This window comes from Podarcis pityusensis, assembly GCF_964106645.2.
Source record: "Podarcis pityusensis genome assembly, chromosome: 18".
NCBI classification, from domain to species: Eukaryota; Metazoa; Chordata; class Lepidosauria; order Squamata; family Lacertidae; genus Podarcis; species Podarcis pityusensis.
Window position 1 is genome coordinate 4,131,252 of NC_138043.1, and position 25,224 is coordinate 4,156,475.

Sequence of the window (25,224 nt, forward strand, 5' to 3'; positions counted from 1 at the left end):
CAATGTCTTCTTGTTGTTTTAGTGTTTATAATATTAACTTATAAAATATGAATTTGTTGTTGTTTTTTGTTTAGTTTTTGAATGTTGATTTTCGTGTGTTGTGTATTGTTATTTTTTGATACCTTTCGTGTTGTTGTTGTGTGGAAAATACTAATAAAATTCATTTATTTTATATATATATATATATATATATATATATATATATGGGAAAAATCTGGGTGTGAGGCTGCTCAGTCACCCAGCTGGTCGGACTCAGAGCCCGCGGGTCCCTGCGGAATAAAGGAAGGAGTCCAGCCAACTGGAGCAAATAGCTGTAGACCAAAGTTGATTGCGCAATAGGTTCAAAGAGCAAATTTTGAACCCCGAGGATGGGGTGACGAGGACTTTTAAAACTTTCCCACCATATCCCAGAATACAGTTCGTACAGCATCATTGCTACATAACTGACATGTCACAAAAGGGGAGGGGTTAACTTTGGCAAAGATGTCCAAACAAGTCCTTGGTACCAGATTAGCATAAGCAGACATGGCAGGGCAAGAGTCAGGTATAAGATTAGCCTAGACAAATATGTCTTAAGTACCCACCACCCAAAAGTACAATAGAAGTTCCTTTGCATGTCTGGAGCCTGAGGCGAGTCAGGTGATGAGATTTGGCTTCCTTTGGCCAACAATGAGCCCAGAAATTGTCACCTCTGGGAACTTCCTGGAGTCCTTTTTCAAGGGGAAAATAGCTTTGGAATGGAGTAAACTGGGAAAGGAGATGATTTTATATTATTTTTAAAGTTAGGTAACTTCCCTGAGCTGTCAAGTTGGAAGGATACATTCAAGCATAATATTTGTAATATTTAACTTTAAAGATGTGCCCCCCCCAGTAATTTCCGTAACAATACAGTGGTGCCTCGCAAGACGAAATTAATTCGTTCCACGAGTTTTGTCTTGCGGTTTTGTCCGTCTTGCGAAGCACGGTGTCGGGAAAGTTTTGGAAAAGCTTCAAAAATCACCAAAGTCTTCAAAAACATCGAAAAAAGGCTACCACACCGCGCTCTATGAGTAGCTCCTCGAAGTCAAGTCGCAACTGTATTAACGGTGTTAAGGAAAAGGAAACAAACTTGCAAGACGTTTCCCATAGGGAAAATCGTCTTGCGAAGCAGCTCAAAAAACGAAAAACCCTTTCGTCGGGCGAGTTTTTTGTCTTGCGAGGCATTCGTCTTGCGAGGTACCACTGTATAAAACCACCAAAACGCATAATCCGAATAAAAACAACAACCCGATAACACACACACACACACACACACACATGGGGGGGAAACCCCCCACATTTTAAAAGGGCTGCTCTGCGAATCAAAGTCACCTGAGGACAGGCAGGGCAGTGAGTCAACTTTTTGCAGTGGCAAAGCATGACTCAGCCGGCAGAGGGTTGTGAGTCAGCAGAAAGGGGGGGTGTATGGAAAATTCAAGGTGACATTTGCCAGGAATAACCAGCCGATCGCCGCCCTCACCGATGGGTCTGCCTGGGGAAGGCAGAGCGCACCAAACTCCCCTTTTTCCTCTCCCCCCCTCCCCCACGGCCGGAAAAATATAAGTAAATAAATGTGGTTTTAATCATCCCTCCTCCGAGGGATAAAATATCTGCTGCTAATTTTAAGAGGCCCTCCAAGAAGCCGCCTCGTTGAAATGCGTGTCGTGTCCGAGCAGCTTCGGTGGGTCTGCTCTTGAGTAGGACTTGACACCGGACACAGAAGCTTTTCATTTTGAATAATAATAATACAGTAATAATAAGCAAGAAAGCTTCATTCATTAGTTGCAGCCCTGACTGACTGACCTCACGGTTGTGGGAGGCATGGATCTCTGCGACACATGTTATCTGGACGACGTCCCTGCAGGGTAGGCTAGCCTGAGGAATAATATAATATACTATACTATAATATAATATAATATAATATAATATAATATAATATAATATGATATAATATAATACAGTGGTGCCTCGCAAGACGAAATTAATCCGTTTCCGCGAGTCTCTTCGTCTAGCGGTTTTTTCGTCTTGCGAATCAACCCTATTAGCGGCTTAGCGGATTAGCGCTATTAGCGGTTTAGCGGCTATTAAAGGCTTAGCGGCTTAGAAAAGGGGGGGGAGCGAAAAAAAATCTCAAGACTCGCAAGACATTTTCGTCTTGCGAAGCAAGCCCATAGGGAAATTCGTCCTGCGAAGCGCATCGAAAAACGGAAAACCCTTTCGTCTAGCGGGTTTTTCGTCTTGCGAGGCATTCGTCTTGCGGGGCACCACTGTATAATAATATTTATACTCCACCCATCTGTCTGATGATGATGATGATGATGATGATGATGATTTATTACTTACACCCTGTTCATCTGACCAGGACACCCCAGCCACTCTGGGCAGCTCCCAACAGAGTATTAAAAACAGAATAAAACACCAAACATTAAAAATTTCCCTAAACAGGGCTGCCTTCAGATGTATGCTAAAGGTCTGGTAGTTGTTTATTTCCTTGACATCTGACATCCACAGGGAGATGGGCCACCACCGAGAAGGCCCTCTGCCTGGTTCCCTGTAACCTCGCTTCTTGCAGGGAGGGAACCGCCAGAAGGCCCTCAGAGCTGGACCTCAGTGTCCGGGCAGAACGATGGGGGTGGAGACGCTCCTTTAGGTCTACTGGGCCATTTAGGGCTTTCAAAGTCAGCACCAACACTTGGAATTGTGCCCGGAAACCTCCTGGGAGCCAATGTAGGTCTTTCAGGACCGGTGTTATATAGTCTCAGCAACCGCTTCCAGTCACCAGTCCGGCTGCCGCATTCTGGATTAGCAGAGACAGTGGCGGCCCCAGATTTGCCCAGTGGACTTTGCGGTAAGGTTACCAGATTTTTTTTCAATGAATCCGGGGACACTTTTCACTTTTGTCAGGGGTAAAATATAAAGGTAAAGGGACCCCTGACCATTAGGTCCAGTTGTGACTGACTCTGGGGTTGCGGCGCTAATCTTGCTTTATTGGCCGAGGGAGCCGGCGTACAGCTTCCGGGTCATGTGGCCAGCAGGACTGAGCCGCTTCTGGCGAACCAGAGCAGCGCACGGAAACGCCGTTTACCTTCCCGCCGAGCGGTACCTACCGTATTTTTCGCTCTATAAGACGCACCAGACCACAAGACGCACCTAGTTTTTGGAGGAGGAAAACAAGAAGAAAAATATTCTGACTCTCAGAAGCCTGAACATCAAGAGGGATCACTGCGCAGTGAAAGCAGCAATCCCTCTTGCTGTTCTGGCTTCTGGGATAGCTGCGCAGCCTGCATTCGCTCCATAAGACGCACACACATTTCCCCTTACTTTTTAGGAGGGAAAAAGTGAGTCTTATAGAGCAAAAAATTACGGTATTTATCTACTTGCACTTTGACGTGCTTTCGAACTGCTAGGTTGGCAGGAGCAGGGACCGAGCAACGGGAGCTCACCCCGTTGCGGGGATTTGAACTGCTGAATGATTTGTAAATCTGGGGACCGTCTCTGGGAAACGGGGACGTCTGGTAACCTTCTTTCGCAGGGTTTTGAACCACTCTGAACCCCTGCTGTCCCTCTAAATGTGTAATGAGACCGAAGGCTGCTCCAGTTTCCTTCCTCTCCTTGCAAAGCCGATGTGTCAACCTGTACTTATTTCTCCTTTCCCCACCCTCCTTTCCCCAAGGTTAACAGCACCATTCAGTCGGTCCATCTCAAGTCGCGACACGACGTCACCCAGTGAGTATCTCATCATGGTGGTTTGGGAGAGGGGCTCCAGGTTTTACCTGCCTGGCTCAAAAAGAACTTTGCTGATATTTTTATATATTTTTATTAATTTTAACATACAAATTATAAAACGTACCACACAAATTATTACAAATATACTTTTTTTTGGACTTCCATCAGCACCTCCCATGATCTTCCGTCTTATTCTCTTTTTATGCATTACCGTATTTTTCGCTCTATAAGACGCACCAGACCACAAGACGCACCTAGTTTTTGGAGGAGGAAAACAAGAAAAAAAATATTCTGAATCTCAGAAGCCAGAACAGCAAGAGGGATCGCTGTGCAGCGAAAGCAGCAATCCCTCTTGCTGTTCTGGCTTCTGGGATAGCTGCGCAGCCTGCATTCACTCCATAAGACGCACACACATTTCCCCTTACTTTTAGGAGGGAAAAAGTGAGTCTTATAGGGCAAAAAATACAGTACTTAATTTTATATTGTCTTTACCCTCTTAACTTATCATCCCACCTTTTACATTTTTACAATATTCCCCACAATACCCCTCACAGAACTTCTTTCAGACCTACAAACGTCGTCTGACCATCACAAATACTTTTCATATAGTTCGTAAATTTACTCCAGTCTTCGGTAAATTTCTGGTCCCGCCGGTTTCGGATCCTTCCTGTTAATTTGTCTAATTCTGCGTAGAGCTTTGCTGATCTGATGAAACAGGTGCAAACCGATTGACAGCAGGGCTAAAATGTTGCCGGTGGCCAGAGCAGGAATTTTGAAGGGGAAAGCGCATCCTTTCTCCCTTCTTAGGGGGCTGCCTTCATGCAAGAAGCGCCCCTTCTTGTGGGTGTGAGAGCGAGCGGAGAATGCCCATTCCGGGATGGCTCCTCCCGGTGTTGCGGGATGTGATATGCGTGTGTCCGAGCAAGTAACATCTCGGAAGAGGGTCCCTCAACTCGGGAGGGGAACCCAGAGGTCATCCAGCCCAACCCCCCCTGCAATGCAGGAATCTCAGGAGCTGGGAGCGGAATACTTCTAGAGAGATTGCTTGCTACGATGCACACATGAATAATAATGATCACCATCATCATCCGTCCTTTTTTTATGGGGGGACGACGCAGGGGTACGCATACCTCCTAACTTTTGGCGAATCTAAGTTTGGCCTCATAGAGGGGCAGTATTTCAATATGAGTAGGAAAATGGAAGTACCCCTAGACATCTTTTAAGAAAAAAAGAGCACTGATAATAATAATAATAATAGTTACTATTTATTTATACCCTGCCCATCTTTCAGTTGTAGAAACGTTTTTGGATCCAGCGCAGGTGGGATAAAAATCCTCCCTCAAAAGGCATGTTGTTATAATTAGAATTATTTATAGCCCGCCCATCTGGCTGGGTTTTCCCAGCCACTCTGGCCGGCTCCCACCAGAATATTAATAATAATATTTAAAAGCGACAAAACATCAAAAACGTCTCTAAACAAGGCTGCATTCTAAACGTCAGATAGTTGTTTATTTCCTTGACATCTGAAGGGAGGGTGCCACCACTGAGAAGGCCCTCTGCCTGGTTCCCTGTAACCTCACATCTCGCAGGGAAGGAACTGCCAAAAGGCCCTTGGAGCTGGACCTCAGTGTCCAGGCATAACGATGGGGGTGGAGACACTCTTTCAGGTATACTGGGCTGTTTAGGGCTTTCAAGGTCAGCACCAACACTTTGAATTGTGCTTGGAAACATCCTGGGAGCCAATTTAGGTCTTTCAGGACCGGTGTTATGTGGTCTCAGCGGCCGCTCCCAGTCCCCAGTCTAGCTGCCACATTCTGGATTAATTGCAATTTCTGGGTCACCTTCAAATGCGTAGAGCGCATTGCAGTAGTCCAAGCGGGAGATAACCAGAGCATGCACCACTCTGGCGAGACAATCTGCGGGCAGGGAGGGTCTCATCCTGCGTACCAGATGGAGCTGGGAGACAGCTGACCATCGTGCAGCTCCGGAAATCGCCCAGGGCGTCCGCAAGCGGGAACTGAGCACGATAGCGACTCTGCCCTCCTCCTAAAACATCCTCTCTTGCCTCGACTTCCCCGCAGGAAGCCCGACACGGTGAAGCAGAAGAACGCTTTCCCTCCGAACTTCATCCATTCCTTAGATTCCACACACATGATGCTAACAGCTTTGCACTGTCACAGGTAAGGGGTTCCTTTTTGTGTTCTGAGACGCTTTTGGGGCACCCCATCCCCCAGGCAGCTAAAAACGGGGCGCAGGGCTCCCTTTCCTCAAACGGCGTTAACGGGGAAATCAGCCAACAGAGTGACAGCAACTTTCCGCAACGCCAAAGTTGTGTTAGTTATTCTGACAAATTCGTTCTCGTAGTTTGCTTAACATGCTACAGGCACCTCCCAATTTATTACTTATTTAGTCATTTCTACCGTATTTTTCGCTCTATAAGACGCACCAGACCACAAGACGCACCTAGTTTTTGGAGGAGGAAAACAAGAAAAAAAATATTCTGAATCTCAGAAGCCAGAACAGCAAGAGGGATCGCTGCGCAGCGAAAGCAGCAATCCCTCTTGCTGTTCAGGCCTCTGGGATAGCTGCACAGCCTGCATTCGCTCCATAAGACGCACACACATTTCCCCTTACTTTTTAGGAGGGAAAAAGTGAGTCTTCTAGAGCAAAGAATATGGTATTTGATTTTAGAAAATATAAAGTTATAACCAAGTCAATTAAAAATCCGTATGAAGAGATTGCTTTGAATATCAAGACTTCCCCCCTCCGTGGGTCCTAATGTCAATATTATATCAGTCCGTTATCCACATTTTGTATCCATCAAAGCTGTCCATAGTTTTTGTTGCAAGTGTGGTTAAAATCCTGCTCATGTTTTCATCTTCTTATGATGGTCTCCTAAATAAATTTCCCCCTGTTTTTTTAAAAAAAGTTCTTGCCCTCTTGGTTCCTGGAGCTTCCCAGTTAATTTTGCCATTTCTGCGTAGTCTATCAACTTGGTTTGCCATTCTTCCTTGGTCGCGATTGTTTCTTCATTCCATCTCCCAATTTACATGGGGGTTACATTCTGAGGCTCTGCCTTTTTAAGCAAAGCCACACGTTTGAAACACCATTGGAAAAGCCCCCAAATCCACTGTTCTGGCCCGTTTTCGCAACGTTTTGGGGTCGCTTCTGGCTTTGGTGTGGCCGCAAGCGATTTCTGTTCTCATCCTGAAGCAAAGTTCTTAACCCGAGGTACTATTTCTGGGTTAGTGGAGTCTGTAACCTGAAGCGTATGTAACGCGAGGTACCACTGTATATAAAAAAATAAAAAAGTTGTCCAGTAGCACCTTACAGACCAACTAGGTTTGTTCTTGGTATAAGCTTTTGTGTGCCTGCACACTTCTTCAGATACACTGAAACAGAAGTCACCAGACCCTTATATATAGTAGGAGGGTGGGGTGGGGATTTTCACAGAAGGGTGGTAGGAGATGGGTGATTGACTCAATGGGTATGGCAAATTTTAAAGTTTGGAATAGAGTAGTTGCTTTGGAAGACGATAATCAGGCATCAGCACAACGTGACCAGTCCAACAAAGTTGATGTTGAAGAATCATCGCTTCGACACTGGGGATCTTTGCTTCGGGGGGTTGGACTATGATGAAATTCAGGGTCCCTTCTAGCTATGATTCTGTGATGTTTAGTTACTGAGAGCTGACATGAGAGAGCCCCTTTCCGGTACCCGAAGGGCTGTTGCCACAGGGAAGGCAGAGCCGGCTGGCTTTCTTAGAATCACAAAAAATTAAGGTTGGAAGCATTATCTATCCCAACCCCGCGCACTGCAGGAATCTTTTGCCCAACGTAGGATTCGAACTCGCAACCCGGATGTTGAGTGACTCATTCTGTTCCCGACGGAGCTGTCCCTTGTTTCCTGCTGCTCTGGCAGGCAGGACCCAAGCTGCCGGATTCGAAGCACGAGAAAGGCGCGTGGCCCTGATCCATCACAGGGGTTTGGGGCCATATTGGGGCATCCCCCGGGCCGTAAATTAAATAATCCAACTTGCGAAGCCCGTCGGCATACACTGGGCATGGCTTTTAGGAAAGTAGCTAGCTCAGAGCTGCTCCTTTTCTTGCTCTTTGCTCTAGTGCCACTGGGTGGTGCTCCCAGCCCGGGGATTACCGTATTTTTCGCTCTATAAGACTCATTTTTTCCCTCCTAAAAAGTAAGGGGAAATGTGTGTGCGTCTTATGGAGCGAATGCAGGCTGCGCAGCTATCCCAGAAGCCAGAACAGCAAGAGGGATCGCTGCTTTCACTGCGCAGCGATCCCTCTTGCTGTTCTGGCTTCTGAGATTCAGAATATTTCTTTTCTTGTTTTCCTCCTCCAAAAACTAGGTGCGTCTTGTGGTCTGGTGCGTCTTATAGAGCAAAAAATACGGTAGATCCGAACAGAGCCCTTGACCACAGGGAGGGGTCGTCCATCCTTTACCCTCCTCCCAATCCGTTTGTATTTTGGAGAACGGTTTTTCCTTTTACGAGACTGACGGCAGCCCCTAGTCACAATCAAGGGACGTCAGAAGCCGGCTTATGCAGTGTTAAGCCACTGCTCCCATCTAGACCAGCACTGCTTGCACTGGTTGGCAGCGTCTCTGCAGGCACAGACTCTCTCCTAACCTGGAGATTTTAGGTTCTGGGAGACCGTGGCTTAGGAGACGGTCAGGGAGCAAACGGGTTTTCACTTGCCTGACTGCCTCTTCCTCTTTATCTGTCTTTCTCAAAAAATTATTTATATTTAAATACAGTGGCAGCTCTGGTTACATACGCTTCAGGTTACAGACTCCGCTAACCCAGAAATAGTACCTCGGGTTAAGAACTTTGCTTCAGGATGAGAACAGAAATCGTGTTCCAGCGCCGCGGCAGCAGCGGGAGGCCCCATTAGCTAAAGTGGTGCTTCAGGTTAAGAACAGTTTCAGGTTAAGAACGGACCTCCAGAACGAATTAAGTACTTAACCCGAGATACCACTGTAATTAAATAATCCTGGAGGCGGTCAGATTTTCTTGTCCCAAGCTGCGAACTTAACATTCATTGCTCCGCCTATTTTGGCCTCTGGCCCTGCCCCACCGGTATTATGTGGCCCCTTGGAACTTGCCCCAAAGTGAATGTGGCCCTCGGGCAGGGGAAGGCTCCCTGCCCCCCCCAAGCCTTTATTCGCCAGAGTGGCGCACGCTCTGGTTATCTCCCGCTTGGACTACTGCCATGCGCTCTCCGCGGGGCTACCTTTGAAGGTGACCTGGAAACAGTATACAAAAACATACCTGTATTTTTCGCTCTATAAGACGCACCAGACCACAAGACGCACCTAGTTTTTGGAGGAGGAAAACAAGAAAAGAAATATTCTGAATCTCAGAAGCCAGAACAGCAAGAGGGAACGCTGCGCAGCGAAAGCAGCAATCCCTCTTGCTGTTCAGGCCTCTGGGATAGCTGCGCAGCCTGCATTCGCTCCATAAGACGCACACACATTTCCCCTTACTTTTTAGGAGGGGAAAAGTGAGTCTTATAGAGCAAAAAATACGGTATATATTTCACATTGGTATATCTCAGCATCTGGGTGCGCTTATCTGAACAGGAAAGCCTTGACCTCAGCCGTTGTGCATCTTGACTTTTTTCTGTCTCCTAGGGAGGGGCTCACCTTTGTTTCCGTGCACGACTGCTACTGGACTCACGCGCTCACAGTCGATGTCATGAATCGGGTAAGCTGGTCTCCCTCACCTCTGCTGCCTCCCCAGATCTCAGCTCTGACCCACGCCGAAACCTGGTCAGGGTTTCGGGCCTGCTTATTTGAAAAGCCCCCTTCACCAGGAAAAACGTGACGCTTACCCTGGCAAGTAGCAATGAGGATAGGAATGTAAGAAGAGCTCTAGCTGGATCCGGCCGACGGGAGCCCACCTAGTCACAGAAATGTAGAATGCTGGAGTCAGAATGGGCTCCCCCATGTCATCTAGTCCAACCCCCGGCGTTGCAGGAATCTCAGCTAGAGCATCCATGACAGGTAGCCAGCAAACTAGGCTGTTGGCTAATAATAATAATAATAATAATAATAATAATAATAATAATAATAATTTATTTATATCCCGCCCATCTGGCTGGGTCTCCCCAGCCACTCTGGGCAGCTTCCAACAAAGATTAAAAATACATTAAAATGTCACACATTAAAAACTTCCCTGAACAGGGCTGCCTTCAGGTGTCTTCTAAATGTCAGGTAGTTGTTTATCTCTTTGACATCTGATGGGAGGGTGTTCCACAGGGCGGGTGCCACCACCGAGAAAGCCCTCTGTTTGGTACCCTGTAGCTTTGCTTCTCACAGTGAGGGAACCGCCAGAAGGCCCTCGGAGGTGGACCTCAGTGTCCAGGCCGGACGATGGGGGTGGAGACGCTCCTTCAGGTATACTGGGCCTTTGAGGCCGTTTAGGGCTTTAAAGGTCAACACCAACACTTTGAATTGTGCTCGGAAACGTACTGGGAGCTCAGTGGTCTCGTTAGATAGTAAAAATCATGTTAAATTGCTGTTTTAGGGGTTGTTTTTAAAAGTCTGGAACGGATTAATTCGTTCTGCATTACTTTCTATGGGAAATAATAATAATAATAATAATAATAATAATTATTATTATTATTATTATTATTATTTATACCCCGCCTATCTGGCTGGGCTTCCCCAGCCACTCTGGGCGGCTTCCAACAAAATAATAAAATACAGTAATGCATGTCTTGGTTTTGGAACACTTTGGTTTTGGAACGGACTTCCAGAACGGATTAAGTTTGAGAACCAAGGTACAACTGTACTTCTACCATGGAGTGCAGAGCAGAGCGCAGCCACAAATTCGTCTTCTTTTAAAGCCATCCAACTGAGTGGTTTTCTCAGCCTTGTGCAAGAGCGAGTTCCACAGTTTAACGAAGGAGCTCTTCTTTTAACCTGCCCCAAATCTCCCGATATTTGGCTCCACCGGGCGCCCGCGAGTCCTAGCATTTCGGACAACGGCGGCGATTGTCCCCCTCCCTCTTGCATTTCTTTTTCTTTTTCTTAAAATAATTTTTATTGAATGATTTTATGTTACAACAAAAACAATACAGCCATACTACCACTAAATATACCGTATTTTTTGCTCTATAAGACTCACTTTTTCCCTCCTAAAAAGTAAGGGGAAATGTGTCTGCGTCTTATGGAGCGAATGCAGGCTGCGCAGCTATCCCAGAAGCCAGAACAGCAAGAGGGATCGCTGCTTTCACTGCGTAGCGATCCCTCTTGCTGTTCTGGCTTCTGAGATTCAGAATATTTTTTTTCTTGTTTTCCTCCTCCCAAAACTAGGTGCGTCTTGTGGTCTGGTGCATCTTATAGAGCGAAAAATACGGTAATTGAGAAATAAAAATTACGTACATCGATATTTAGTTTGCTATTTGTTATTTACCGTCTTATTTCCTCCCAAACATTGCATACAACAACATACATATGTGCAGACATCCGCACACCCACACATGCACACAAAATGATAATAATGAAAGTAAATATTTTTTCCCCTTTTATCTTCCAAAATCTTTTCTTCAACTTTGACTTCCTGTCAAGTCCCTTTGCATATATTTTATCTTGCATTTGAATGTACACAAAACAATAAACCTTTCTATATAATTTTTCTAATACATTCTGAAAACATAATAAATCCTTAATTGTTGTTCACCTCTTTTTAGTTCCTTTATCACTTGAATGCTAGCACGGAGTCAAAACTATTATTGTATTTTTGAACGTATCTTCTATAACCATCCCATTTTCCCGCAAATTTTTGCTTTGAGTTTCCTCTGAGTTTACTAGTCGATAAAATAGCAGTTGGGATTTTTGACCAATAATTGTTAGGGCAAATGAGGACAAGGAAACAGGCATAAAACATCCGAATAAAATACAAGGTTAAACACAGATAATGGATGGATAAAAAACTAATAATTAACACAGATAAGAGCTAAAAACCAACAAAGACGCGCAGTTAAAACAACTGTAAGAGCATAAGAACTAAAAGACTCGCAGATAAAACAACTATAAGAGGCTGCAGAGTAGAAGCCTCTTAAATAGAGGACACTCACAACGTTATAAACTGCTGTGCAAATATGATTAAAACAGATAATTAAAACAATATACAACACTAAATTTAGAAACAACGTACAGCAATAGACTGTCCCAGGGAGCTGACTCAGAATCACCCATGGAACCGTGTTGGGGGCTTTTCATGGATGTGAGGGCGATCTGGCTGCGACATCTGTCACCCCATTGATCGCCAGGGTTGATTCGACTGATCTGGCTGGCTAGGCGGGTGTCCCCTTCCTCCCTCACCGCTCCATGTGCATCCTTCCCGAAGCTGTGCGCTCGGTGGAAGGGGACGACCATCCCAGACAGAAGGAGTGTACAGTGGTGCCTCGCAAGACGAAATTAATCTGTTCCGCGAGTGTCTTCGTCTAGCGGTTTTTTCGTCTTGCGAAGCAACCCTATTAGCGGATTAGCGCTATTAGCGGTTTAGCGGCTATTAAAGGCTTATCGGCTTAGCGGATTAGCTGCTAAAAGGCTATTAAAGGCTTAGCGGCTTAGATAAAGGGGGGGGGAAAGCAAAAAAAAAAAATCTCAAGACTCGCAAGACATTTTCGTCTTGTGAAGCAAGCCCATAGGGAAATTCGTCCTGCGAAGCAACTCAAAAACGGAAAACCCTTTCGTCTAGCGGGTTTTCCGTCTTGCGAGGCATTCGTCTTGCGGGGCACCACTGTACCGTTCTTCGGTCAAGAGTTTACTAGTCAATTGAGCTGTCTCCACACTCTTGCGTTTCAGGTCTGCCGCGAACAGTTTGTTCAGCTCCACAAGCACCCCATTCTAGAGGAACTCTCCCAGTTCATGCTACAGAAATACTGTTCCCACGTTCCGTAAGTGTGTGTCGCTTTCTTCGCCCGCCCCTCTTCAAATATTCTATTTCAATCAATCAACCTTTATTACCCTGTGTCCAGGGCAGCTGTTCTGTGTCCAGGGCAGCTGTTTACCAGCTCCATCTGGTCCGCAGGATGAGACCCTCCCTGCCCGCAGACTGTCTCGCCAGAGTGGTGCATGCTCTGGTTATCTCCCGCTTGGACTACTGCCATGCGCTCTACGTGGGGCTACCTTTGAAGGTGACTCGGAAACTACAACTAATCCAGAATGCAGCAGCTAGACTGGTGACTGGGAGCGGCCGCCGAGACCGTATAACACCGGTCCTGAAAGACCTGCATTGGCTCCCAGGACGTTTCCGAGCACAATTCAAAGTGTTGGTGCTGACATTTAAAGCCCTAAACGGCCTCGGTCCTGTATACCTGAAGGAGTGTCTCCACCTCCATCGTCCAGCCTGGACACTGAGGTCCAGCTCCAAGAGCCTTCTGGCAGTTCCCTCCCTGCGAGAAGCGAGGTTACAGGGAATCAGGCAGAGGGCCTTCTCGGTGGTGGCACCCGCACTGTGGAACGCCCTCCCATCAGATGTCAAAGAAATAAACAACTACCTGACTTTTAGAAGACACCTGAAGGCAGCCCTGTTTAGGGAAGTTTTTAATGTTTGATGTTTTATCGTGTTTTTAATAGTCTGTTGGGGGCTGCCTTGGCTAATAATAATAATAATAATAATAATTTATTTATATCCCGCCCATCTGGCTGGGTCTCCCCAGCCACTCTGGGCAGCCCCCAACAGACTATTAAAAACACGATAAAACATCAAACATTAAAAACTTCCCTAAACAGGGCTGCCTTCAGGTGTCTTCTAAAAGTCAGGTAGTTGTTTATTTCTTTGACATCTGATGGGAGGGCGTTCCACAGTGCGGGTGCCACCACCGAGAAGGCCCTCTGCCTGGTTCCCTGTAACCTCGCTTCTCGCAGGGAGGGAACTGCCAGAAGGCTCTTGGAGCTGGACCTCAGTGTCCAGGCTGGACGATGGAGGTGGAGACACTCCTTCAGGTATACAGGACCGAGGCCATTTAGGTCTTGAAAGGTCAGCACCAACACTTTGAATTGTGCTTGGAAACGTACTGGGAGCTAATGCAGATCTCTCAGAACCGGAGTTATGTGGTCCTGGCAGCCGCTCCCAGTCCCCAGTCTAGCTGCCGCATTCTGGATTAGTTGTAGTTTCCGGGTCACCTTCAAAGGCAGCCCCACGTAGAGCGCATGGCAGTAGTCCAAGCGGGAGATAACCAGAGCATGCGCCACTCTGGCCAGACAGTCTGTGGGCAGGGAGAGTCTTATCCTGCGTACCAGATGGAGCTGGGAGACAGCTGCCCTGGACACAGAACTGACCTGCGCCTCCATGAGGACAGAGGATGCCGAAAAGAAAATACGGATAGCGCCTGCCTGATTTGTAGTGGCAGGTAGTTCCCAAGGTGCATACACTATTAGAGACATCCTCCTGGAGTCTTGTAGGATTGTGTTCATAAGCCTTAAGTCAGGGATGGGTCCAGCGGAAAGCAAAGAAGGTTTCCTTGTTGTTTTTTCCTGCAAATAGGTTTAATTATTATTTGGTTGCACCTTTATTACAGAAAATAATATTTTCCTTCTCCAGGGTTGAGTGGAAGGATAAGAAGGCGAATGAGTACCAGAGGCTGTTTCAGCTTCTGTCTAGCATCCCTAAAAAAGGTACGAGCACATAGCAACTTTTTTGGGGGGGGGCCGGGAGAGCCTTCCGTCAGCAGACAATCCACGCCAGGGCCAATCCCATCGTATATTCCTTAGATTTCTTCCCTGGACCGAAGGAACCCAGACCGTACAAATACCTATAAATACTAATACCACTGAAATTTCTTAACTTTAAAACAACTCAGTCATTTAGCGTGGCAGAGCCTTTGGAACTCCCTGCCGGTTGAGATAAAGAGAGGTGCCTTGTTGTTATTGTTATTTAGTCATTTAGTCGTGTCCGCCTCTTCGTGATCCCTGGACCAGCGCACGCCAGGCACTCCTGTCTTCCACTGCCTGCCGCAGTTTGGTCAAACTCATGCTGGTAGCTCCGAGAACACTGTCCCACCATCTCGTCCTCTGTCGTCCCCTTCTCCTTGTGCCCTCCATCTTTCCCAACATCAGGGTCTTTTCCAGGGAGTCTTCTTTTCTCATGAGGTGGCCAAAATATTGGAGCCTCAGCTTCAGGATCTGTCCTTCCTGTGAGCACTCAGGGCTGATTTCCATCAGAATGGAGAGGTTTGATCTTCTTGCAGTCCATGGGACTCTCAAGAGTCTCCTCCAGCACCAGAATTCAAAAGGATCAATTCTTCGGCGATCAGCCTTCTTGATGGTCCAGCAATCACTTCCATACATCACTACTGGGAAAACCATAGCTTGAACTATACGGACTTTTGTTGGCAAGGTGATGTCTCTGCTTTTTAAGATGCTGTTTAGGTTTGTCATCGCTTTCCTCCCAAGAAGCAGACGTCTTTTAATTTCGTGACTGCTGTCACCATCTGTAGTGATCATGGAGCCCAAGAAAGTAAAATCTCTCACTGCCTCCATTTCTTCCCCTTCTATTTGCCAGGAGGTGATGGGACCAGTGGCCATGATCTTTGTTTTTTTGATGTTGAGCTTCAGACCATATTTTGCGCTCTCCTCTTTCACCCTCAATAAAAGGTTCTTTAATTCCTCCTCACTTTCTGCCATCAAGGTTGTGTCATCTGCATATCTGAGGTTGTTGATATTTCTTTGGCCACATTTACACCATCCATTTCAAGCACGATGGTGCTGCCTTAAAAAGCCATGGTTCCCCCCCCAAAAAAAAGGATTCTGGGAAATGCGGTTTGCGAAGGGCGCCCAGAGTTCTTTGGAGATCCTTATTTCTCCTCCCAGAACTACAGTTCCCAAGGAAAGAGTGGTTGATTGTAAAACCGCTCTGGAAATTATAGCCCTGCGAGGGGTTGGGAAATAGGGGACGCTCTCCTAACCCCAGACAAACTACAGTTTCCAGAATTATTTAGCGGGTGGGCAGCCTGTTTAAAGGTGGCATAGCGGTTTGGTGTGGAAGTGGCTATAAAGAGTTTTCAGGGGGAGCAAAAATGTCAAGTGTGCGAAGAAGCTAATTTTCGCAGCGCCTGGTTCCTGGCTGATGTGAATCATGGGCCCTGGGGCGTACGGGTCTCTGAAAAGCACCCCATTTCTGGCGACGCAGCAATTGGGCAGGGGGAAAACATTTCCAGAAAATAATAATAATAATAATAATAATAATAATAATAATTTATTATTTATACCCCACCCATCTGGCTGGGCTTCCCCAGCCACTCTGGGCGGCCTCCAACCAAACATCAAAATACAGTAATACATCAGACATTAAAAGCTTCCCTAAACAGGACTGCCTTCAGATGTCTTCTAAAAGTTTGTTAGTTGTTGTTCTCTTTGACATCTGGTGGGAGGGCATTCCACAGGGCGGGTGCCACCACCGAGAAGGCCTTCTGCCTGGTTTCCTGTAACTTGGCTTCGCGCAGGGAGGGAACCACCAGAAGGCCCTCGGTGCTGGACCTCAGTGTCTGGGCAGAACGATGGGGGTGGAGATGCTCCTTCAGGTCTACTGGGCCGTTTAGGGCTTTCAAGGTTAACACCAACACTTTGAATTGTGCTTGGAAACGTACTGGGAGACAATGTAGGTCTTTCAAGACGGGTGTTATGTGGTCTCGGCGGCCGCTCCCAGTCAACGCTGCCCCGTTCGTTGCCTAATTCTCCACCCTCCTCCTTCATCGCCTCACTTCCCAGCTATGCTGAACTCTTCCTAATCTTATCTTTTAAGCCTCTTCATTTCGGCTTCCAGCCGACTCTCTGTTTGGCTCATCTGTTTGTTGGTAACCGAGAGAGAATCGCGTCTGCTGTGCTGTTGCCAGGATCCAAGCAAGGCCCGATTAGCGTAAAAAAACGCAGTTGGCATACCAAACTCTTAAATAATAATAATAATTATTATTTATTTTATTTTATTTTATTTTATTTTATTTTTTATTTATTATTTTATTTATTTATTTATTTATTATTATTATTTATTTATTATTTATACCCCGCCCATCTGGCTGAGATTCCCCAGCCACTCTGGGCAGCTTCCAATCAAGTGTTAAAAACAGTACAACATTAAATATTAAAAACTTCCCTAAACAGGGCTGCCTTCAGATGTCTTTTAAAGAGAAGATAGCTGCTTATTTCCTTGACAGGAAAGGGCGGGCGCCACTACTGAGAAGGCCCTCTGCCTGGTTCCCTGTAACCTCACTTCTCGTAAGGAGGGAACCGCCAGAAGGCCCTCGGCACTGGACCTCAGTGTCTGGGCTGGACGATGGGGGTGGAGACGCTCCTTCAGGGATACTGGGCCGTTTAGGGCTTTCAAGGTCAGCACCAACACTTTGAATTGTGCTTGGAAACGTACTGGGAGCCAATGCGGATCTCTCAGGACCGGTGTTATGTATTCCGGCAGCTGCTCCCAGTTCCCAGTCTAGCCGCCACCTTCTGGATTAATTGCAGTTTCCGGGTCCCCTTCAAAGGTAGCCCCACGTAGAGCGCATTGCAGTAGTCCAAATGGTAGCCATCCTTGGCGTTTCATGGGGCGGTTTGTAACATTTCACTCACCGCGGGCTCATCAGCTCCACATCCCAGCCAATATCGCAATTCCTGCTTTCTCTGATTTCGCAGCTTGGGCCGAGATTCAAACGGGGGGCTCCTGTCCTTTCTCACCACCTACGTGGCCTTCTGCATGGAGTTGGCCTTTTAGCTCAAAACTGCAGGGGACCAGCGACTGGCTTCAAACGAAGCCAGGTTCCTAGTCCTCACCGTGGGTTGTGTGTCTCCCTGTCACACCCAACGAGGACAGGTTGCTGTTGTTTGGGAACTTTCATGTTTAGACAAAAGGCAAGCGAGGGAGTTTGTAAAAAGTTACATGTGCCACCCTGACACTGGACCCGAACCTGGACATTGGAAGGTCCAGGACAGGTCTGTTTAGCTGCGGAACTCCCTGCCACCCGGTCGGCCGCTGTGAGAACAGGTAAGGTAAAGGTAAAGGGACCCCTGACCGTTTGGTCCAGTCGTAACCGACTCTGCGGTTGCGGCGCTCATCTCGCTTTATTGGCCGAGGGAGCCGGTGTACAGCTTCCGGGTCATGTGGCCAGCAAGACTAAGCCGCTTCTGGCGAACCAGAGCAGCGCATGGAAACGCCGTTTACCTTCCCGCCGGAGCGCTACCTATTGATCTACTTGCACTTTGACGTGCTTTCAAACTGCTAGGTTGGCAGGAGCAGGGACCGAGCAACGGGAGCTCACTCCGTCGCAGGGATTCGAACCGCCGACCTCCTGATCGGCAAGTCCTAGGCTCTGTGGTTTAACCCACAGCGCCACCCGCGGACGTGGGACTAAATGGGCCCGATCCCGCATGGCATCTTCCGGGACCTTCCTTCCTTCAAAGTGTAAAATCCACAGGTTTGCTCCCAATGCAGCCCTGGTTTAGACCAACCGTTTTGGTCCTGCCTTCTTGTTGTTTTTTTGCAGAAGGGGCATAAGTACCTGCCCCCCCTCCCGCCCAAAGAAACCTCACCTGAATCGTAGCCAAAGACTTCCATCACCATCTGCCGATCTGGAGGTGGGAAGCCGCTGTCTAAAGCTTTATTTCAAAGGCATTTTCCACCTCCTTCCATCTTCCTCCCCAGGGTGTTCTGTTGCTGCTCTCAGTTCATCTCTGTAGTCGTACACAAACCCTCTTCAGGGGATTTGTGGCTGGCTGCCCAGTTTCTACAGAGTCTTGTCCCTTCCCTTCCCTTCCCTTCCCTTCTCTTCTCTCTGCTTCCATCCTCAAATTTCCTTTCTTTATATATAATTTTTTTATTAGTTTTTTTATCATATCATTTTCAACAATAATTAAACATACTTTTGCATCTTATTCAAATTTTTGACTTCCATCCATCCTGTCTGAAAATTTTCCACTCTAATCTCTTAGTATGCATTTCTTATCTTCCCGGTTACATTTCAAACTCATAACCAATATCTCTATCTTTTTCTACTTTGCAACACTTCGTATATTTCTCCTTACAAAACTTATTGTACTCCTACTAGCGTAATTTGTTGATGACATGCTCTTCAAATAATTCATATACTTCTTCCAATCTTCTGTAAATCTCTGGTCCCGCAGGTTTCGAATCCTTCCTGTCATTTTGTCCAATTCTGCGTAGTCCATTAATTTCGTCCTTAAATTTCCAATTTGCTTTTGAAGCTGAGAAGATGCTTCCCCGCTTCCAGGCCTAAATAACAACAACAACAACATCATCAATTATTATTATCTCTAATGAAATTTATTACGGTCAGAGACCAGCTTGTAAAACACAAATGGAACTACAATCCCAATAGAACGATTATTCTTATTATTTATTGCTTATACCTGCCCATCTGGCTGGGTTTCCCCAGCCTCTCTGGGCTGCTCCCAACAGAATATTAAAAGCACAATAAAACATCAAACATTAAAAACTTCCCAAAACAGTTCTGCCTTCAGATGTCTTATAAAAGTCAGATAGTTGTTTGTTTCCTTGACATCTGGCAGGAGGGCGTTCCACAGGGAGGGAGCCACCACCGAGAAGGCCCTCTGCCCGGTTCCCTGTAACCTCACTTCTCGCAGGGAGGGAACCGCTTCTGGCTGCCGCAAGGGGGGGGTGCCTCTTGTTCTCAGGTCAGTTTTCCACGGGCAGCTGGTTTGCCCGCCGTGGGAGGGCAGGATCAGGGCCGGATTTCTGTTTGATGACGCCCCAAGCTACTGAAGGTAATGGTGACCCTTTCTATGTCCAGCTGTCCTTTGTCAACAACAAATTGCCTTTGTTTTTTGTGTTGAATATATGCTACATGGTAATTGATGGACCTCATAGGTATCCCAAGCCATTTGCACATCAGTCCATGCAGAATGTCGGCACCCTATATATAGAAGGGAGCAAACCAGTGATATTTTAGGGAGCAGGCTAGCAGGCGGGGCCCATGACTTACATCGTAGGAGCCTACCCAACACAAAACACTGTTGCTGGATGTAGGTTTTATTTTATTTGTCTTTTATCTTATATTTTGGAAATGTACATCCAGGTTGTTTTTTCCTTTAATTTTTTTAGTGGACCCCAAGAGAGCGGGGCCCTAATCTATAGCTTGTTTAGCTTATACGTAAATCCGGCACTTATACATAAATCCCGCCTCTACTTGCATTCTGAACATTACACACTTTCTTTCCCTTCCAGGTGACTTCGACCTGGAGAAGGTTAAAGAGTCTACCTACTTCTTCAGCTGACCCCGGAAGGCGTGTCGGAAGCTGTTCCAGGGACCCTGCCCTGCGTCGCCCCGTAATCCGGCTCAGAACGGGCTCTGCTACCTCCAGAGTGAAAAACGGTGGGGAGGAATTTCTTGCACCGTGCAAAACGTATTCAGTCTCTCTGCCCTGAGCCTCCATCAGGTTTTCTTTTCCTCCTTTCCATCCCAGAACTCTGATCAGCCCCAGCTACCTCTATACAACCACTGTTTTCGTTTGTTTTTCAAAGAATCGGTGAAGAATCGACGGAAGAAAGCCGTCCTCCCGGCTTGGTGCTGCTTAGCTCATTTGGTGCCCCCCCAAAGGGCACTTGGCTTGCCACCCCGAACCTCTGCCAGCCCTCTGGAGGAGGGGCACCTTTGCCCTTAACCAGGAGAGTTTTGTGGCGGCAGGAGATGGTAGCTTTGACCCACAGGCTTCCTTCCCCTCCCTTCACAGGACGGCACAAGTTGGCGCCGACTCTGAAGGCTGGTATCGCCGCCGTGTTGGGCTCCAGCTCCCGTCAAGCCCCCGAACCTTTGGGGGCTGGTTGGAGCAGGACCCCACAGCTTCTGGGGGATTCGTTTTTGCAACGGCAGAGCATAGGAACCACATGGGAAGAGAAATATGGGTGAAATTCCCTTGCCTGGCGCTGTCTGCTTTGGTTCTGCCCGCATCGTCCCACTTGCCACTTTTTGGGTACCACGGCATGGGGCTGCCCCCTTGAACTGCCTGTGGGGTGCAGAATCGAGTCCCAAGCTTCCCCCGCAGGGGATGTTATCCCATAGCTGTCAACTTTCCCCTTTTCTTGCTAGGAATCCTATTTGGAATAAGGGAAGTTCCCTTAAAAAAAGGGGAAAGTTGACAGCTGTGTGTTATCCTCTCCGTCAGGGAACGGTTAAGTTTGTTCCGACAGAGTGGCCTGGGGAGGGCTGTTTTGCTGTACCAGGAGAGCTGTGTTTCTCGCCCCCCCTTGGCCAATGCCTGTGAATTAAAAGCCTACAAGAAATCTCTGCCTCGCCTCTGGAATTTCTGATCCGTCGACTCCGGGGAATGAATTTGGCCAATGCTCTTGCCTTGAGAAGCGAGGAGGCAGCCCACAGTGTCTCTACACTGAGTCTCTGCCCGTGGGGTTCTTTCAAGCTCCGCTGGCGGCTGGGGGATAAGGAGAGAGGCAGTTGAACAACACCGAGAGCAATACCTGCTTGCAGTTCTGGTCGCCTCCGCTCAGAACGGATATGGTGGAGTTGGGAAATGTTCAGAAAAGGGAAAGCCCAAACAGTCAAGGAGGAAAGGGACAACTCCCCTTTGGGGAAAGCTTGCAGCATTTTTCTTTTTTCGTTTAGAGAAAAGGCAGATAGGAGCAGACATGACGGGAATTGTATAAGGTAAGGGGCGCGGGTGGCGCTGTGGGTTAAGCCACAGAGCCTACGGCTTGCCGATCAGAAGGTCAGCGGTTCGAATCCCCGCCACGGGGTGAGCTCCCGTTGCTCGGTTCCTGCTCCTGCCAACCTAGCAGTTCGAAAGCACGTCAAAGTGCAAGTAGATAAATAGGTACCGCTCCAGCAGGAAGGCAAAGGGCGTTTCCGTGCGCTGCTCTGGTTCGCCGGAAGCGGCTTAGTCCTGCTGGCCACATGACCCGGAAGCTGTATGCCGGCTCCCTCGGCCAGTAAAGTGAGATGAGCACCGCAACCCCAGAGTCGGCCACGACTGGACCTAATGGTCAGGGGTCCCTTTACCTTTACCTTTACGGAGAAAGTAGCTGGAGAGAAGAAAACGTTATCCCTTCTAATACTCGAACGCTTGAGGAAACTCAATGAAGCTGAGCGTTGAAAGATTTGAGGCAGGCAAAAGGACCGCACGACCTGTGGAACTCATTGCCACCGGAGGCAGGTGGCCGACGTTGTTAATATGGCGTCCTGAGCGCAAAATTTTCAGCTGGAGAACACCCAGCTGAGAAGACTGGGAAGAGGTAGCAGAAGCGGAAGAGGCGACAGGGTTTAGTGAGCGGGAAGAGGCCGTGGCAGAGAGCAGTGCAGAATCGGGAGACGGGAGAGGAAGGGGAAACAGGAGATGATATGAGGCACGAGTGTCTCCCCCTCCTGCCGCAACAGACTCCAGGGAGTCTCCTCCTCCTGGTGCGACCAGTTCCCCTCTGCCCCCTGGTTTCCCAGAACCAGCAGAGATATGAAGAGGGCGGAGTAAAGAGAGACGATGGAGCCGTAGGCTGCTGGAGAAGGTACCGGTGGAGGACCCTTAGCGGTGGGAAGGCAGGGACTCTCGGTCCTTGCAGCCGTTCCTTTGGGGCAAGACCTACTGGGAAAGGGCTACTGCAACCACTAGGCCTTGAGCATGTTTTGTTTCTTTGAATAAAGAGTTATCTTCACCGACATTGGTGCTTTCTTGACTCCCGCTCCTGAACAGCTAGCTCTAAAGGGGGATCGGAGTAACTCCCCATTTTTATTTTTATAATTATTTTTATTAGTTTTACATAAAAGTTATACACCATAAACATAACATTTTCGCACATTAAAAAAAAAAAAAAGTTCTTTCAAACCTTGAGACCTCCTTCCTTCCCTCCACGGTTTCCAGTTCTAAATTTTATCCCTGCATCTTTTACGGTGATCCGTATCTGTTATACAATCATATTATCCAAAATCCCTTTTATGTTACAAGTGTCACTGTTATTCGTGCCAATGGTTTCAGCTGTTTACAGTGATCTCTCAAATACGTTAGAAAGTTATTCCAGTCTTTTAAGAATACTTGGTCTTCCTGGTTTCAGATCTTTCCCATCAGTCTCTTTATAAAAAACAAACTTTTTATTCAGTTTTACGGAATACAGTTGAATTCAAACATTAGTCATAACCATCAACATTTAGGATCCCTTGAATCCTTGGACTCTCCTCCCCTGTTCCATGGTTTCCACTATCAAACTTTTTCTTCTGCATCTCATATATTTTCTCTGTCTTTCTTGAAATAATCCATTTTCACCTTAGTTTCTAATGTAGCCTTATTGGAGTTTACCAATTGGGTCTGCGTTGCTCCCGGACAGGAGGAAGGAAGTCAAATGACACCGAGGTTGGTTCAAAGAAAGAGTTCTTTATTTCTGCTGTCCGGAACAGCAGAAAGGCACCTGCGTGGTGTGTCCCCAGCAAGTACAAAGAAATGAGAAGTTTCATGCAGTATATATGTATCCTCCAGGCATCCTCTCCCTCCTTCCCCAGGAATCCAACCACGTCAGCCTATGTACGCAGGTTGACATCACATATGTCCCTGCTCCGGCACTCTTAACCATAAAAGGGTGTTCCTTCCTATACTTCTGACCATAAAAGGATCTTCCTTCCTGAACTTCTGACCATAAAAGGATCTTCCTCTTCCTACTCTTATCTTGGAGCAAGAGGTCACCCTCTCCGAGAACACACTCTGGCGCTGTTCCCAGACTGGGTCTGTGGTCTTTGTGGTCAGGACATAAGATAAGGCACAGACGTGCCTTCTCTGTTCTACTGGTACAGTCAAGGCCATACTTGCCGTCACAAACTGATAAAGGAGAGAGCTTTGAGCACAGCCGGGTTTTTGTTTATACATTGACTCGAGAGCTCAAGTTAGCTAAGGAAAAATAGGGATTTTGGTGCAGTTTCAAACTGCCTGCACAGTCAGTTTTGGGTTTGGGAAACCCATTGCTTCACTAATACATTACAAGCGTTACTCAAATCCTGCCAAGGTTTTTTGGTTGTTTGCAACGTTCTCTTAAGTAAATTGTAAATTTCCCCATTCCTTATTAAAGCTTCTATCTCCCTGGTTTCTGGTTTGCCCCAACATTTTCACCATTTTGGCATAGTCCATCTTCATCAGCCTTTTGTCTCTGGTGGGGACTTTTATCTCCTGTCCATCTCTGGGTTAGTAGCACCCGCTTCTGTCGTCACGTACATAAACAATTGTTTATGCTCCTTTGGTATCTCTGCATCTAAAATTCCTAATAAAAAGGCTTCTGGTTTTCCCCCACAATTGTTTTTTTCAACTCATTATACCTTGTTTCTCAAACTTAATACGTTCCGGAAGTCCGTTCCAAAACCAAAGCGTTCCAAAAGCAAGGCGCGCTTTCCCGTAGAAAGTAAAGCAAAACGGATTAATCCGTTCCAGACTTTTAAAAACAACCACTAAAACAGCAATTTAACATGAATTTTACGATCTAAAATTTTACCACTGATCCGTAAAATGAAAGCGATAAGCAATGTACTGAAGTCACACAATCGATCGGTAGCTGAACTGGGTTCTGCACAGTACAAAAACAAAACGAAAAAAAGAGCCACAACTACAAAAACCCAAATTAAATCGCAAAAACAGACCTCAGTGTAACACTCAAATCAGAAGTGTGGCACTCAAAACGGAAGCGTTAAAACTCAAAACGGAGCACGTTTTGCTTCCTAAAAATGTTCACAAACCAGAACACTTACTTCCGGGTTTGCAGTGTTTGGGTTCCAAGTTGTTTGAGAACCAAGGCGTTTGAGAACTAAGGTACCACTGTATATCATTTCCCAGAATGCTTTTGTTGTCTTGCACGTCCACCACATATGGTAGAAAGTGCCTGCCTTCTCCTTCCTTCTCACCCAACAAACGTTTGGAGCAGTTTTATACATCTTTGCTAATTTTGTGGGTGCTAATGTAGGTACCTAGACAGCATCTTAAAAAGCAGAGACATCACCTTGCCAACAAAAGTCCGTATAGTTAAAGCTCTGGTTTTCCCAGTAGTGATGTATGGAAGTGAGAGCTGGACAACAAAGAAGGCAGATCGCCGAAGAATGGATGCTTTTGAATTGTGGTGCTGGAGGAGACTCTTGAGAGTCCCATGGACAGCAAGAAGATCAAACCTCTCCATTCGGAAGGAAATCAGCCCTGAGTGCTCCCTGGAAGGACAGATCCTGAAGCTGAGGCTCCAAGACTTTGGCCACCTCAGGAGAAGAGAAGACTCCCTGGAAAAGACCCTGATGTTGGGAAAGATGGAGGGCGCAAGGAGAAGGGGACGACGGAGGATGAGATGGTGGGACAGTGTTCTCGAAGCTACCAGCATGAGTTTGACCAAACTGCGGGGGGCAGTGGAAGACAGGAGGGCCTGGCGTGCTCTGGTCCAGGGGGTCACGAAGAGGCGGACACGACTAAATGACTAAACAACAAATGTAGATATTCTGTGCTGGTTCTCAAGGTGGAGAGAAC

General features: G+C 47.0%; 1 protein-coding gene and 1 long non-coding RNA gene across 2 annotated transcripts in view; one reads left to right on the top strand and one right to left on the bottom strand.

Moving 5' to 3' along the window:
* The window catches only part of POLRMT (RNA polymerase mitochondrial), a 50,992-nt gene extending 29,970 nt beyond the window's left edge, over positions 1-21,022 (top strand). The window contains exons 16-21 of the mRNA XM_080988756.1: positions 3,692-3,744; positions 5,826-5,924; positions 9,397-9,469; positions 12,580-12,671; positions 14,321-14,394; positions 19,967-21,022. Coding sequence (XP_080844882.1) covers positions 3,692-3,744; positions 5,826-5,924; positions 9,397-9,469; positions 12,580-12,671; positions 14,321-14,394; positions 19,967-20,016 — 441 coding nt within the window. The 3' untranslated portion in view covers positions 20,017-21,022. The remainder of the gene's footprint in view (positions 1-3,691; positions 3,745-5,825; positions 5,925-9,396; positions 9,470-12,579; positions 12,672-14,320; positions 14,395-19,966) is intronic.
* LOC308467561 overlaps positions 1-23,212 on the bottom strand; it is a 52,480-nt gene extending 29,268 nt beyond the window's left edge. The window contains exon 1 of the long non-coding RNA XR_013981217.1: positions 21,753-23,212. This is a non-coding gene — a long non-coding RNA (uncharacterized lncRNA). The remainder of the gene's footprint in view (positions 1-21,752) is intronic.
* Between the last annotated feature and the right edge of the window lie 2,012 nt (positions 23,213-25,224).